This window comes from Heloderma suspectum, chromosome 1 (genome assembly GCF_057233095.1).
Source record: "Heloderma suspectum isolate Gila_16-S chromosome 1, 16-S_ref, whole genome shotgun sequence".
Classification (NCBI taxonomy): Eukaryota; Metazoa; Chordata; class Lepidosauria; order Squamata; family Helodermatidae; genus Heloderma; species Heloderma suspectum.
Genome location: NC_139458.1, coordinates 62,883,685 through 62,900,975, shown reverse-complemented (window position 1 = coordinate 62,900,975; position 17,291 = coordinate 62,883,685). Strand labels below are relative to the sequence as shown.

At 45.0% G+C, this 17,291-nt stretch overlaps 1 protein-coding gene across 10 annotated transcripts in view; it reads left to right on the top strand.

Annotated features, from left to right (window-relative positions):
* DPH6 (diphthamine biosynthesis 6) overlaps positions 1-17,291 on the top strand; it is a 372,137-nt gene that overhangs the window by 69,887 nt on the left and 284,959 nt on the right. For all 10 annotated transcript variants that reach the window (XR_014789202.1, XR_014789200.1, XM_084844448.1 and 7 more), the window contains exon 4: positions 10,522-10,595. Coding sequence is in view for 8 of the 10 variants with exons in the window: in XM_084844448.1 (XP_084700574.1) it covers positions 10,522-10,595 (74 nt within the window). In the remaining 2 variants the exon portion in view is untranslated. The remainder of the gene's footprint in view (positions 1-10,521; positions 10,596-17,291) is intronic.

Below are 17,291 nucleotides of genomic sequence, written 5' to 3'. Positions count from 1 at the left end.
GCTTGAATATGTTAAAAGAAGAAAAGGTGGATTCATGGTTGACAGGAAAAACGAGTCCAGTCATAAGGTGAAGCAAAAGTGGGTGGCGGTGGGGAGGGGAGCCCAGCCACCCTGGAACAGCAGAAAGAAAGGCCCCATGTAGCCACAACTTGAATGGCTGGCTGTACATTATTTATGGGAGGCTCACCCTCCTAGTTTCTCTGGGTGGTGACCAAATCTGGGACTCAGTACAGTCTCTGCAGCAGCATGAGATGGAATATGCAGGGTCACACAAACAGCACCTTTGCATTGGCCTGTCCTGGCTGTGAGTCTAGTCCCAGCAACATGTGCTCCTTAGTATTGGAAGCATCGCCAAGTATGAGCCCATTGGTGAGTAGGGAAAGAATCTAGACTTACAGAGATGTGATAAGTACTAGCCATATTCAGGCGTTCCAAATATGGGTAAAGTAAATGCACAAGAAAGGGGAGTGGGAATGAGCAGGCTGAGCCCACCCCCTTCTTGCACATTTCCGTCACCCTCTGCACCCTGATTTTCTGGGGTTCCAAATCTGAGGGAGAGCCTCAACAGATAGAAGAGACTCTCCCCTCCACGTGTGAAAGGCCATGAAAATAGCGAGGGGAGGGGAGGGGAGGTCGGAGGTAGTGTGTTTAATCCAGTCCATCTCCTGGTGCTCACATTTCGAATGACTGAATAGGGCTACAAAACTCTTTCTTTAGCTAAAGGAGAGTGGGAAAAGCGGTATATGGAAGAGTATATGGTATTGTAATAGATATAGATTGAGTTTGAGACATGTAAATATGTTTGAGACTATATTGTTAATACACTTCACTTACACCATGCATGGTTTTTATTATTAAGTGTGAAATGAATCCATTTATTTATTTTATCCTTAAAAGCAGCCTAAAATAACATTAAATAAATACATATATTTATTTAAAATTATTTCTAGGCTGTGTTTAATGGTAAAACCCTTTCTTGAGAACTGGTATAATACCAAGAAATAAGCCTTTTTCAGGCATTTGCCTGAAGGCATGAGAACTTAAAAGTGGGTAGCGAGACAGGGCCATGCCTGATCAGGGTTGCCATTCATGCAGAGAGTTCTACTAGTGTTCAAATGAGCATGAGTAGAACTCCCTTTCAGGCCTTGCTGATTTAACATATCGGGGTCTGAACTGAAAGGGGTGGGGCCAGTGTGCACAGCCATATCCCTGTACTCACATAAAGTCCCTACACATTCAGGTGAATGCCTGAACAGGGCTACTCTCTACAGTACAATCCTATACATACCTATTCAGAAATAAGTTCCATTGAGTTCAGTGGGGCTTACTTTCAGGAAACTGGGTGGGGTATTAAATAATAATAAGATATTTAAATGGCTTTGTATATTAAGTGTCTGTTGTTTTTAAAGATGTGAATATGCAAGCCAAATCAGCTGCTGCCACTGTGTGTTTGTGAAATACCATAGTTCTGTTGACAAGAGATTATACTTGTTTGTATATCAGATCTTTTATAGGGAATCAGTAACACAAATTCTTGAAAGGACGATGACAAAAGACTTCAGATGGTTACTTTCCTACAGAGCATTTAGTATTTTGCATTATGTTTTGTCCTAAAACAGAAGCCAGGAGAAATAGTAAAAGTTCAGATTTATAGATGATAAATAATTTTATTGTGAGGTAGCTCGTACACTAGGTCAGGGGAGCAGAAACACGTTCAACCTGAGTTGTGTTGTGGAGAACCTCTTGGGGGCCACATTCCAGTTGGGTGGGGGAGGCAAAAGGGGCAGGACCCCAAATGCTAAAAATACCAGCCTGTTTTAGCTTCAAGTTCTTACTGCCAGTAACTAAGCCTTTGGAAAAGCATTTTAACCTTTTATAGTGGGGAAAAACTGCACAAAAGCCTAGAAACCACCAAACGCTTGGTGGATGGGGGGAAGGGGTGGGGCCAGGGGGCATGGCCTTCTAGGGCACCACAGGGAGCCAGATTTGCCCCCCCTCGGGGAGCCAGATCCCCCTCCCCTCGAAAGCCAGATTTGCCTCCCCCGAAATGCCAGATTTGCCCCCTCAGAAAGCCAGTTTTGTCCCCCACCCAGGGAGCTAGATTCCCCCCCCTCCGAAACCAGATTTGTCGTCGTCCTCCTGGAGAGCCAGATCTCTCCCCGCCCCCAGAGAGCCAGATTTGGCCCCCGGGCCTGATGGGGGCTATCATCAGGAAGTTTGGGGTGCAGTGTCATCAATATGTGGATGACACGCAGCTCTACCTCTCATTCAAATCTTCACCAAGGTTGGCCGTAGAATCCCTGTCCAAATGTCTGGAGATGGTGAGTGGCTGGATGGGGAGGAATAAGCTGAAGCTGAACCCTGACAAGACCGAGGTACTTTTGGTGGGAGACAAGAGGAGGCTGGGGGATGTTGACCTGGTGTTGAATGGGGTACGGCTACCCTTGAAAGACCAGGTCCTCAGCCTGGGGGTCATTTTGGACTCCCAGCTGTCCATGGAGGCTCAGGTGTCAGCTGTGAGCCGGACAGCGCTGTATCAACTCCATCTGATACGGTGGCTGCGCCCCTTCCTTCCCGACCATCTGCTCCCATCGGTAGTACATGCCCTGGTCTCCTCTCGTTTAGACTACTGTAATGCGCTCTACGTGGGATTACCCTTGAAGACGGTTCGGAAGCTGCAGCTGGTACAGAACGCGGCGGCTCGCCTGATTAAAGGCAGCCGCCGGCGAGATCACATCACTCCAGTGCTGAAGGAGTTGCACTGGTTACCAGTTGTTTTCCGGGCCAAATTCAAGGTGTTGGTTTTGACCTTTAAAACCCTATATGGTTCCGGCCCAGCCTATCTTAAGGAGCGCCTCCAGCAACACCAGACAGGCCGCTTAACAAGATCAGCCTCAGATGGCCTTCTCTCTGTCCCATCAGCCAGGACAGCTAGACTGGTGGGGACGAGGGAGAGGGCCTTCTCTGTGGTGGCCCCCACTCTGTGGAACTCCCTCCCTAGGGAACTCCGTCATGCCCCCTCTTTAATGAGCTTCCGTCATGCATTAAAAACGTGGTTGTTCAGGCAGGCATTTGGGGTGGGTTAGGGTATTTAAAAAAAAAAAATTATGGTGAAATTTTATTGTTTTAATTTGTTTTATGGTGGGTTGTACATCGCCCAGAGTGGCTGGGTGACCAGTCAGATGGGCGATTAATAAATTTAATAAATAAATAAATAAATAAATATGTTCTACACCCCTGTACTAAGTGATATTCTAATATCAGAAGTATAGCATGGTACAGAAGGCTCAATAATGATACAGTTACTTAGTGATATAAGCTGCAGTTTTGGGGTCTAGAACAGAACACTCCCAATGTCTTAACTTTTGGATTGCACAAACTCTCCCTATCCTTTTCCATAAGAGTCTTCCTCCCACCCTTAATCATGGTTAAGACTAACCAGGAATTACTGTTAAGCAGAGATTTGAAACCAGGTCCAAACCTTTGATTAAAATTCTGATTGAGAGTCAACCTAGTTAGTTTTAATTATCGTTAAGGTTGCTGCTGACAAACCTGGACTATAGTTGAAACTAGAGGATGCGATCCTGTGGCTGGGAACATTCTAAAAGAACTTTGTCTTTTGTTTTAAATTTAGAAGAAGGTTGCTTATAGCTGCCTCTTTGAGAAACAAAACATATGAAGTGACATGTTTGTGTGGTATTGCCAAAAATGAAGGAGATTGAAGTTCTGGCTCTTAGAAATTTGGTGTTGCTTGTCAGGGTGTGTGTGTGTGTGTGTGTGTTGCATTAGTATAGGAAACAATGCATTGCAGCTGAAAATATGATTGATATATGCTTCTGTTTGAAATGGTTGAAGGGAGATATGTTGGAATATTCCTACTTGTGTACCTCCCAATTGCACCAAAAGATTATTATTTGCACTATGCAAATGGAATGAGAGTTTTGGTGGCTCATGAAGCTGCATTTGTCAAAAGATCATTTGATCCCTGTGCCTTTGTTAATCTCTCTTTCTGCTCTTCAAGAGCCAAGTTGCCCTATAGCAAAATGCTGTCTTGTTACCTTGAGGGTCCTTCCTGCATGTCTTCTTCTCACAGACTCCTTCCTTGTCTTTCCCCTTTCTTGACCTCAAGGAGCAGGCCTCCCTGTCCTTGAGTCTTGCAGAGACTTCAGAATTGTCCACATGTGAGCCTCAGTCCTGCACTCCAAGCACTTTCTTTCTTGCCGAGGCTGGAAGGCAAGTGTGCTTTTAGTTAGCAGTGTGCTGTGGCACCCAGGGCGCGCTGTCTCATACACAAAACTGCTTGTAGCACACATTGCAGATTTTCTCTGAAATCAATATGGCTAGAGGCTTTTCGTTTCTGGTTAATGATAATTTCATCTTTCATTAATCTCCATTTGAAGAGAAAGGTTTTTTTCCTCTTGATTTAGGAAAGTGGGCTGTGATGAAGTTTGAGAACATGTGAATGTTCATACCAACATACCAAAATGGTCTACAGCATAGTTAGAACTGATTAAAATACACTGAATAATGAATGACATTGGTGTTCTGTTTTATAATACAGTAAAGTACATTAGAGTAATATAGGGGAAAAATCTGCTGCCATTCAGGGAAGAAAAATAAGCTGAGTTTATTCTGTTTTATTATCTTTCTACTTAGGAAGCCTACAGTAATCCAGAGGAGTTGCTCTCAGACTCAGTCATGGCCTTTTCAAAGGTTCCAGTTCAAAGCTTTTCTGCACAGACTTTTTCACAAGCTTCAGTGATTTCTCACACTGATTTTTAAGTATCACATCAAATGTACGAATTCTTGGTTCCACATCAGAAGTAGTGTTTCAATTCATTTGATGAGATCAGGGATTTTGGGCAATGGCTCTCCTTCTCTTATGAGGGAAACTGGGATTTATGTTCTCAGGGAAGCCCAGTCCTTTAATTCCTTCTCTGATACCTACAAGCCCAGGAACTACAGTGATGGCCCTGCAGGCCGTCCTGTTCATGCTGTTCTCCATCTCACACTTGCTGTCACCAGCTTCCATTTACTACACCATTTGCTCCAGTGAAGCTATGATAGCCTCAGCCCTAATTCTTGAATAGCTTTTGTTCAGCTCCTATGTTCTGTTCTAGTTCCAACCAGCTACAACTTTGACTACAACCTCACTGTGCTAGTGCCCCTTTGTAAGCATGCTGTTTGGAGTAGTATTGACATAGTTTCCATCTTTGGGGCCCCCTGATGTCTTGCTTTATTTGGCTCAAGCAAATATACCAAACCCCTTGCATGTGGATCAGCTTATCTAATAGGCATAGCAGTGGGGAAACAGCAGTCGTGATCAGGATCACTGGGACATGGGGTGGCAGCGATCTGTTCTTGCCTGATCAGCTGGGCTGTAGGCAAGAGCCATGGTATGCCACATATGGTATGAGTAACTTAACAATATGGTAAACACCATCAGTTAAAGTATCCAAGTAACTCCTCCTGATTCACCCTCCCCATTGCACCCCCCCAACACACACACACACACATGCTCTCAACATCTGGAGGGTTGTGGGAGTCATCAGAGTAGATTTTGGAGGGCTGCAGGTGGGAGAAAAGGAGGCAAAAGTCCTGTTGCATGACTTGATGTCTACTTGCGTGACATTGGATCACCCAGAGTGCTTAGGTGTGGGAGATTATGAAAAAATCAGCAGTGATATAATTTAATAGTAGCTAAGCAGCCATAAAAATTCTGAAATTTTCATCTTTTTTTAATTTAAGGATTTACTCAATCTCTAATGCATGAGTCTGCATTCTGAGGAGACTTGAGGTGGAGGGATGAGCAACATCAGTGATAGTTCAGGGGGTACTGTGTTTCCAGCCTGCTTGCACTATTTATTTATACAACCATATATATCCTGCCTTTGATGTTAAAAAGAGCCACCAAATTAAAATACCTTTACAATTTAAACCAGAGAATTTAAGACAATGCCAAGAAAAGAAAACAGCTAAGAGAAATCCTAATCTCCAGTTCTGCTGAATGAAGAGGCTCAGGGTAGGCCTAGTAGCAATGCAGAGATTTATAATACAGATTTAAAACACTAGAGCTAAAAGATTAGGAAACTAAAATACTAAAATACTTGGAGAATAAAACATTCTTCACCTGGCGCCAGAAGGAGTACTGCATAGGTGCCAGCCGAACCTCTAGGGAGTTCATTCCACAGCTGGGGTGTAACAACAGAAAAGGCCCTGTTCTTGCTAGCCACCCGCCTCACTTCCTTTGGTGGGGGCTCCTGCAGAGGGACCCCTGAGAATGATCTTAGGGTCTGGGCAGGCACATATGGGAGGAGGTGATCCTACAGGTAACCTGGCCCCAAGCCATTTAGGGCTCTGAATGTTAACACCAGCACTTTGAATCGGGCCTGGAAATGGACTGGCAGCCAGTGCAGCTAGAAAAGTACTGGCGTAATGTGATCTCATTGGCCAGTCCCTGTTAACAGTCTTGCTGCCCTGTTTTGGATTAGCTGAAGTTTCTGGACCATTTTCAGAGGCAGGCCCACGTATAACGCATTGCAGTAATCCCAACGAGAGGTTATCAGAGCATGGATACCTGTAGCTAAGCTATCTCTGTCCAGATAAGGGCATAGTTGGTATATTAGCTTAAGCTGATAAAAAGTGCTCCGTGTCACTGAATTCACCTGTGCCTCAAGTGACAGTTCTGAGTCCAAGAGCACCTCTAAACTACAAACCTGATCCTTTAGGGGAGTGCAACCCCCTCCCGAACAGGTTGAACATCACCTGGCCAGGCAAACAAACCACCCACTAACAGTACCTCCATCTTGTCTGGATTGAATTTCAGTTTATTGGCCCTCATCCAGTCCATTACCATGCCCAGGCACGGATTCAGAGCAGCCACTGCCTTACCTGGGTTTGATGAGAAAGAGAGGTAGAGCTGGGTGTCATCTGCATATTTATGGCACCTCAGCCCACACCGGATAACCTCCCCCAGCGGTTTCATGTAGATGTTAAACAGCATGGGGGATAAAATAGAGCCCTGTGGAACCCCATAGAATAATTGCCATGGCACAGAGCAATAGTCCCCCAGCACCGCCTTCTGGAATCGGCCATCCAAGTAGGAGCGGAACCACTGCAGTGCAGTGCCTCCCAACTCCCAAACCAGACAACCTATCCAGAAGGATACCATGGTCGATGGTATAGAAAGCTGCTGAGAGACCGAAGAGAATGAACAGGGTTCCACTCCCCCTGTCCCTCTCCTCTAAAGGTCATCCCACAGGATGACCAAGGCAATTCTGTTCCAAAACCAGGCCTGATGTCCGATTGAAATAGATCTAGATAATCCATTTCATTCAAGAGCACCTGGAGTTGTCCTGCAACCACCTGCTCAGGCACCTTGCCCAGGAAGGGATGTTGGCCATTGGCCTGTAGTTGATTGATTGGTCGATTGATTGATTGCATTTATACCCCACCTTTTTTCCTCTTGCAAGGAACCCAAGGTGGCTTACATTATTCCCCTCTTCTCCATTTTATCCTCACAACAACAGCCCTGTGAGGTGGGTTGGGCTGAGAGTCTGTGACTGGCCCAAAGTCACCCCGTGAGCTTCCATGGCCGAGTGGAGACTAGAACCCAGATCTCCCAGCTCCTAGTCCAACACTCTTGCCACTACACCACACTGGCTCTCATAGTTGTTAACATTCTTCAGGTCTAGGTTAGATTTTTTTCAGGAGTGGCCTGATTATTGCCTCTTTTAAAGAGGCCAGCACCACTCCCTCTCTCAAAGAGGAATTTACAACATCCTGGACTCAGCTGGGCATTCCCTCCTTGTCTGATGCAATAAGCCATGAACAGCGAGAGTCGAGCACACAGGTGGTCACGACCGGACTTGGCCAAGCGCCTTGTCCGCATCCTTGAGCTCAATAACTGGAACTCATCCAATAAAATTGGACCAGACAGTTTTCTGGACTCCTCTACTAATGGAACTGCATTAATTGTGGTGTCCAATTCATGGCAAACCTGAGTGACTTCAAGGTGCCATGCAAACTTGTCACAGCATGCTACCGAGTTTCTGTTCCTGGCCCAGAATGTAACAAGCTGCGAACCACTCGGAAAAGCTCCACTGGACGACACTGAGAAGATGCAATGCTGGTGGAAAAGAACTGTCTCTTTGCCACCTTCACCGCCACAGAGTAGGCTCGATAGTGAGCTCTTACCTGTGTTCGGTCAGACTCAGCACGAGTTTTCCTCCACCTGCGTTCTAGCCGTCTCCCTTCTTGCTTCATTGCCCTCAGCTTGCGTGTATACCAAAGAGCTGGCCAGGCTCTGCTCAGAGGGAGATGGTGCTTGGGCACGATTGTGTCAACCGCCTGAATCTAGGGATGGCGGAGAATTTCTCCCCGAAACTTCGGGGGGCCGAGCGCCAACGTGTTCGGCCCCCCGAACAAGTTTTGGGGAGAAATTCTCCGCCCCCCCCCGGGACAGGACTTACCTTTGCCGAATGTCCCTCTCGGCGGCGGGTCCAGCCGGCAGTTCGGCAGGTGTTCGTGCGGGGCGGGAGCGGCAGCCGGTCTTTCGACCGGCTGCTGCCGCCACCATTCCAAGAAAAGAAAAAACAAACAAAAACGCCCCCGTGATAGGCTACGTGACGATTAACGTAGCCTATCACGGCTAGATTTGCAAAGTCCTCCGTGATAGGCTACGTAAATCGTCACGTAGCCTATCATGGGTGACTTTAAAAAACAAAACAAAACGCGTACGGATAATGGCGGCCCCCATAGGGAGCCGCCATTCCCGTTCCTTATTTGGTTGCTGAAGTCTACGTAAAGATTTACGTAGACTACAGCGACCAAATAAGGAACGCGAATAGTGGCTCCCTATGTGGGCCGCCATTAGCGTATGCACTTTTTTTTTTTTTTAAGTCACCCATGATAGGCTACGTGACGATTAACATAGCCTATCACGGCTGACTTTGCAGATCTAGCCGTGATAGGCTACGTTAATCGTCACGTAGCCTATCACGGGGGCGTTTGTTTGTTTTTTTAAAAACTTTGGATTTCGCGGCCGGGCGAGGCGAGGCGCCTCCTCCCCGGCCTGAATTTCGGCCGGGCGAGGCGGGAAGCCTCCCCCCCGGCCTGAATTTCGGCCGGGCGAGGCGGGAAGCCTCCCCCCCCGGCCTGAACTTCGCGGGGGGAACAGCGAAGCGCCTCCCCCCCACCGCAAACAAGCTTCGAGGACAGGTAAGTGACTTTCGTCCACCCCTACCTGAATCATCTCTGCAAGCCACAGAGCGACCTGGGCTTCGACAGGAGCACCAGCCATACCAGCAGGAAAATCCCCCAAAGCCCTCTGGGAAGCTTTGGAATCCATTAGCCTTTGGGGGCAAACCATTTTAATAGGTCCCCCACCCTTGCAGAGGGAAAAGGCTTCCGAGAGTCTAAACCTCAGTAGGAAGTGAGACAACCATGGCAAGGGGACAGATGTTAATCCCCCCACTTTCAGATCACCATCCTCCTGCCCAGTCATGACAACCAGTTCAAGCTTGTGTCTTTTTACATGCATTAGGCTGATTACATGTTTGAACAGCCCCATGGTTGTCATGGTGGCCATGGAGTCCTAAGCAACCCTGAATATAGCGGCCTCTGCCTGGAAGTTGAGATCCCCCAAAACCATCATCCTAGGGTTCCTCAACACCAAGTCCGAGACCACCCCTGTCAGCTCAGGCAGGGAGTCTGATGGGTAGTGGGGTGGGGGTACACCAGCGGAATCCCTAGATACAGACACTCAAGATCTGCACTTGAATGAACAGGAAGCCTAGAGAGGGAGATCAAATTCCTATAGACCACAGCAACCCCCCCTCCCCGACCTTCGAGTCGGTATTGGTGCTGCACCAAGTACCCAGGAGGGCACACCTGGGAGAGAGTAACCCCTCCCAGTTTCCCCACCCAGGTCTCAGTAATACTTACCAGGTTGATCCCCTCAACCACAATCAAATCATGGATGAGGGATATTTTATTTTGGGCTGATTTGGCATTTATCAGCAGCAGCACTAGACCTGATGGCAAGCTGGTAAGGCTACCAGGAATCATCTGGTTGGGGGAAGAACCAGAAGAGGGGATAGCCATAAGGTATCTATCCCCTTTTCTCCTCAGATGGCCTGTTAATCCCACAGTGCCAAACTTCCCCCTACCCATGACCACAGTTATGGTGGCACCCACTGACCCCCTGTGTTACCCAATCTATTTCCCAGGCACATAGTAAAAATGTTGAAATATAAAATATAAAACAATATAAAAGAGAGAGCAACAGCTAAGAAGGAGCAAGGGAAGATCTATTTTTTATCCTTCTTGTTCTTCGGAGCTGCTGCCCTCTGCTGCTGCTATTTGCTGCTATTTGTTGGTTGCAGGTTTTTTCCTCCTTATAGATCTAAGGGAATTATTAACTGATTGAAAATAAATGTACCTCATGTGAATGAACGCTTCAATACTTCCTTCATTTTTTCTAGATTTAATGTGTGTATGTGTGTATATATATATTTCCAGGATAAAGAAAATGTGGAAGCTGTTTCGGTAGGGGCCATCCTTTCTGACTATCAACGGGTCCGTGTGGAAGATGTGTAAGTAAAATTGGCCTCTGCTTGTAGCACAAGGGAAGCTAGTCATGGCAACACTGCTGTTGATTTTAGTGGCTGTGGGCTGTACCTTTAAACTATGATTTCCTTTTAATGGAAAAACATGTATTTAAACATGTTAGGATAGTGTAAAATAGAAATGGATGCTTTACTCAGTATGAGTTACAATATGCTTTTCATACAAAGTTCACACTCAGAAACGTATATTTTCTCTGTGTATGTATCTAGACTGAATGAGTTAAAGCTACTCCACAATTCACCTATACAAGCCAACATGAAATTGGAAAAAGTCAAGCTATGATCCTGCCAACCCTTTCTGTTCTTTTTTTTTTTTTTTTTGCCAGTTGGGCATTTTGTATGGAGTTAATGGGACGCTTGGTAATTTTAGAGCTCCTTTAGTAATGGTAGCTTGAGGATTGAAGGTCTGATTGGAATAATATGTCTCCTCTGATTGGGCGGATATTACAGTGCAAAGATCTGAGTTTTAATGAACGTTTTGCTTTTGAATGGTTGTGTCTGGAGGGAGAATGGGATTTATTTATATTTGCCTTCCCTTCTCCCCTCCCCTCCTTAGTATGATGTAGTTGTCAGATTAGAATGGATTCTTCCCAGTATAATGAGCAAATGCATCTGCCTGGTATATAGACCTCAGTATAGAAGCATAGTTGGCTGGCAATCACCAGATAATTTTTCTTGGCTCAGGATTTCCAAAATAGCTTCTAGTCTTTTGCTATGGTTTCCTCATAACTTCAGCAAAAATTTGCAAAAATAAGAATACCACATCCTTAAACACTCCAGATCCTTCAGGCAAGTAGTGATCTCAGAATTTGTTTTTCACATGGTTTGGCAAGTTTCTGCTGAAAACATTTACCTTAGATGTGCTACTATCCATTGTGGTCAACACTGCACATTCCTTTAGCCTATGTGTTCTCCTGTTTGTCTATAATAATTTGGGTGAGAAGGAGTATGAGAGCTATTGTAGGCCAGCATAGTGTGGGTATCTATTTATTCTTTTATTTATTTATTGCATTTCATTTGATATCCCACCAATAACCAATGTTCTCTGGGTGTACATATGGGCAACAATAGTGTTGGCATGGGATTCACCTGGATCTACATCAGGGGTGGGCAACTTGTGACCCTCCAGATGTTTTGGCCTACAACTCCCCAGTAGCTCTGCGGACTAGGGAAGATGGGAGTTATAGGCCAAAACTTCTGGAGTTGCCCATTACTGCTCTATAAAGATTGTCCTCCTCCAATGCAATGTCTCAGAAATAAGGTCTCTGCAAAAATTATTCACCATCTAAGGCAAGGATGGCTAACTTGTTGTCCTCTAGATATTTTGGCCTACAACTCCCATCAGCCCTAGCCAGCATATCCAATGGTGAGGGATGATAGTAGGCCAAAATATCTGGAAGGAGAAGGGAATGGGAAGGACTGCTTTTAACATACAATATTATGGAGTAATTGATGCTGGTTTAAGAAGGGAAACCCATAAAAAGACATGAGATTTCATGTTGGTATGTTGGAAGAGAAGCAAATGAAAACAAGCAAAGTTGAGAAATAGATAAGATGTGAACCTTAGCCAGAAGAAAGGAATGTGAAAGGTGGAAGGCATGTAGGAATATGGGATGAAATAAGAGAAGTTAAAAAGGAGTTAAATTACATCATTCTTCTGCAACCTGGTATCCTCCAGATGTTTTGGACTACAACTCCCAGAATTCCCGATAGTTAGCCATTCTGGCTGGGGCTGATGGGAATTAAAATCCAAAACATCTAGAGGGCATCAGGTTAGGAAAAGCTGAATTATACAAATTCTTGTATCTAAGGAGGAGTAAATTCAACTAAATATGATAAAAAGATCAGAAGCTTTTTACCAGATTCTCAGATCATTGACTTGGTTCACAAGATCACCGTGGCTTAAACAACAATGGTGCCTTGTTTAATCTGTAGTGTGTGCCAGGCACCATTTACCCACCTGGGCACAGCTTGTGTCATCCAAACCTGGGTGGCATGGATGGAATCAACCCTCAAATAACCCAACAACAGACCATGGGTTATTTGAGAGTGGTTTCCCCCTCAAACAAGCCATGCTACCCAGGTTGGGATGACATGACAAGCTGCGCCCGGGTGGTAATTAGGCAAATGGCGCCCAGCACATGCCATGGCTTGTTTAAAATACAGTGATTGTGTGAACCGGGCCTGTGTCTCAAGGAAAGACACAGCAGAAATACATGATCATAGTATGAACAAAAAAAATCAGCACACACCACAATGCTGTATGAAAACTTAATGACGAATAATAGGAAATGTTTTGACCAATTACATACAATAGTCAAGACAAGATAGAGCAAGGATTTGGTTTCATGTCTTGTTAACACTGAGAGACTGTAAAGTGCAGGTGTATAAACATGGTAAGGGGATTCCAAAGTGATTCTTATGCTGTCTGTAACTGATTAGACGAGCAAACAAGAATGCATTGTTTAGAGAGAGGGAGAAGAAAGGCTGGGCCTAGGTGAAAATCAATTCATTTTTATTCATGTTCAGCTTTAACTGATATCGAGTTGGAATCTGAAATGGAAGAAAATCAAGCAGAAGATACAGTTGTGGGTAGTCTACATAAAGGTATTGTTGAAAACTGTATGAGTGAATAAGTCCCCCAGCTCTCCAGAACAGATTTGGGGGAGGGGTGTCGGGAGCTGTAGGGTGAGGGAAATCTCTTCCATCAGCAGTTTCCATTTTGCTGATGGAACAACATCATTTCATTCAAGCCACTGCCTAGAATGGCTCCCATGTTCATTTCAGTGGGTGACACCAATTCACAAGCACATTTATTTTTGAGTATAGGTCCAGTTTCTCCATTGCAGTAAATAGATACTTGTGGATAAGGGATCTATAGATATCCCTATGTGTAAAGATCTCTGGACTAAGCAGCTGGCAGCCCGTAAATAATCCTCATGAGCAGTCCTTTTGAAGTGCAATCATATACATGTCTACTCAGAAGTAAAGTCCATTGAGTTCAGTGGGACTTAACTGCCAGGTAAGTGTGTATAAGATTGCAGACAAGATAACGTTATGCATACAATTGTATTGCATACAATGGACATGATCCTAATTTTTGTGGGATGGGATCCTTATTTTGCCTCTGTGTTTAATGACTGTATACGTGAAGTTGTTCCTATATGTGTGAAGGACAGTATCAGTGGACTGTAGAGATGATTCTCTAATTTGAGCAAGTTAAGTCAAAGTAATTAATGGAAGTTTTTATGACTGATATTTTAGTTATGGTTTTATGATCAGTGAGAACTGAGACGCTCAATTACTCATGTTTTATGCCTTTGTTTTAGATATGTTTACCTCTGTACTGTTTGTAATGGGTTATGGCTATAAGCAATAAACATTTTGTGTTATAAGAACATAAGAAGAGCCATGCTGGATCAGACCAAGGGTCCGTCTAATCCAGCATTCTGTTCGTACAATGGCCAACCAGTTGTCTACGGGAAACCCAGAAGCAGGACATGAGTGCAACAGCACCCTCCCGCCCATGTTCCCCAGCAACTGGCATACATGGGCATACTGCCTCGGATTACTAGAGGTAGCATAGAGGCATCAGGACTAGTAGCCATTGATAGCCTTCTCCAGGAATTTGTCTAACCCCCTTTTAAAGCCATACAAATTGATGGCTATCATTACACCTTGTGGTAGCAGTTCCATAGTTTGACTATGCACTGTGTGAAGAAGGACTTCCTTTTATCTGTCCTGAATCTCCCACTAATCAGCTTTATGGGATGACCCTGGGTTCTATGAGAGAGTATTATGACGGGGGGGGGACGGGACACCTCCCTATCCACATTCTCCTCACCATGCATAATTTGGTACACCTGTATCATTTCTCCCCTTACCCTCCTCTTTTCCAAGCTAAACAATCCCAGCTATTGTAACCTGCTCTCATAGGGGAGATGCTCCAGCCCCTTGATCATTTTAGTTGCCCTTTCCTGCACTTTTTCCAGCTCTACAATATCTTTTTTAGGTGTGGTGACCAGAACTGGACACAGTATTCCAAGTGTAACCACACCATAGATTTGTATAGGGGCAGTATGATATTGGCAGTTTTATTCTTGGTTCCTTTTCTAATTGCACCTAACGTGGAGTTTGCCTTTTTTACAGCGTCCACACACTGGGTTGACATCTTCATTGGGTTGACCACCACAATCCCAAGATCTCTTTTTGGTCAGTCACCGCTAGCTCAGATCCCATCAGGCTATACTTGAAGTTGGGATTTTTTGCTCCAATGTGCATCAGTTTACACTTGCTTACATTGAACCGCATTTACCATTTTGATGCCCATTCTCCCAGTTTGGAGAGATCCTTTAGGAGCTCTTCACAATCCCTTTTTGTTCTAACTTCCTAAATAATTTGGTGTCATCCGCAAACTTGGCCACTTCAGTGCTCACTCCTAATTCCAGATCATTTATGAACAGGTTGAAAAGCATTGGTCCTAGTACAGATCCCTGTGGGACCCCACTATTTACTTCCCTCCATTGGGAGAATTTACCATTTATTCTGTTCTCTGCTTTCTGTTCTTTAACCAGTTACCTATCCATAAGAGGACCTGTCCTCTTATTCCGTGACTGCTAAGTTTGCTCAGGAGTCTTTGGTGAGGGACGTTGTCAAAAGCCTTTTGGAAGTCCAAGTAACCATTGTCTACTCGATCATCCCTTACATGTTTATTGACACTCTCAGAGAACTCTAAAAGGTTAGTGAGACAGGACTTACCTTTGCAGAAGCTGTGTTGATTCTTTTTCAGCAGGGCTAGTTCTTCTGTATGGTTACCAATTATCTTTAATAATGCCTTCAGCCAGTTTACCCAGAACAGATGTTAAGCTAACCGGCCTGTAATTTCCCGGATCCCCCCGGATCCCTTCCTGAAAATTGGTGTTACATTGTCCATCTTCCAGTCCTCTGGTAGAGGCTGATCTCAGGGACATACTGCATATTCTGGTTGGAAGATCAGCAATTTCATATTTGAGTTCTTTGAGAACTCTAGGATCTGGACATCTAGAACATCTGAGACTGGTGATTTATTTACTTTCAGGTTTTCACTGAGGTTGAGCACATCATCTTTTGTCACCACTTTTTGCCTCAGTTCCTCAGACTCCCTTTCTGAAAACATCTGTTCAGGGAGAGGTATTTATCCCTATCTTCTGCAGTGAAGAGAGATGAAAAAAATTCATTCAGCTTCTCTCCATTGCTATCCGATGGTCCAACTACCTCCCTAGCTGGTTTCTGATATATTCAAAGAATTATTTATTGTTGGCCTTGATATTGTTAGTGATATGCTCCTCAGAATGCTTTTTTGCATCTCGACTCTGTCTCTTTTGTGCAAGTTTGTGCTTCCTTTTGTTTTCCTCATTTGGGCAAGACTTCCATTTTTTGAAGGAAGCCTTCATTTCTCTAATAGCTTCCTTGACACTGTTTGTTAACCATGTTGGTGACCTCTTTGACTTGGTGCTACCTTTCCTAGTTTGTGGTGTACATTTTAGCTGAGCTTCTATTCTTGTGGTTTGGAGTAACCTCCAAGCATTTTGAAGGGATTTTACCCTCTTGACTCCCCATTCAACTTCCTTTTCACCAGTTCCCTCATTTTAGAGAAGTTTCCTCTTTTGAAGTCAAATGTGACTGTGTTGGACATTCTTGGCAATTTTCCACTTAAATATATATTAAATCTGATAGCACTGTGGTCACTGTTTCCAATTGTTCAACAACATTTTCATCTTGTACTAGGTCCTGGGCAACACCATTTAGGATTAAATCCAGGGTCGCCTTCCCTTTGGTTGGTTCCATGACTAACTGATCTAGAGCACAGTCGTTTAGGGCATCGAGAAATTTAACCTCTTTGTCATGATTGGAACATACATTTATCCAGTCAGTGTGGGGGTAATTGAAGTCACCCATTATAACTCATTATGGGCTGCAGAGAGAGGCTGGGTGAGGGGATCAGGGCAGCGGTGAATGCCTCCCTTGAGGAGGGAGTGATGCCATCAGCCCTCAAGGAGGCAGTGATAAGACCACTCTTAAAGAAGCCCTCCTTGGATCCCCAGGTTCTGAACAACTTTTGCCCAGTCTCGAATCTGCCATTTTTGGGCAAGGTGATTGAGCGGGTGGTGGCGATGCAGTTGAAGGCACACTTGGAAGGAACCGATTATCTACACCCATTTCAATCGGGCTTCAGGCTTGGGCATGGGACAGAAACGGCCTTGGTCGCTTTGGTGGATGATATGAGGAGGGATCTGGATAGAGGTGAATGCTCCTTCCTTGTTCTCCTCGACCTCTCAGCGGCTTTTGATACCGTTGACCACGGTATCCTCCTGGACCTCCTGGAGGGGTTGGGCATTGGAGACGCCGTATTGCGGTTGTTCCGGTCCTTTCTCTCCGGCATGTACCAGAGGGTAGCACTGGGAGAGGAGGTTTCAGACCCATGGCCGCTCACTTGTGGGGTGCCACAGGGTTCCATCCTCTCCCCAATGCTATTTAACATCTATGTGAAGCCGCTGGGGGCTATCATCAGGAGGTTTGGGGTGCGGTGTCATCAATATGTGGATGACACGCAGCTCCACCTCTCGTTCAAATCTTCACCAAGGTTGGCCGTAGAATCTCTGTCCAAATGTCTGGAGACAGTGA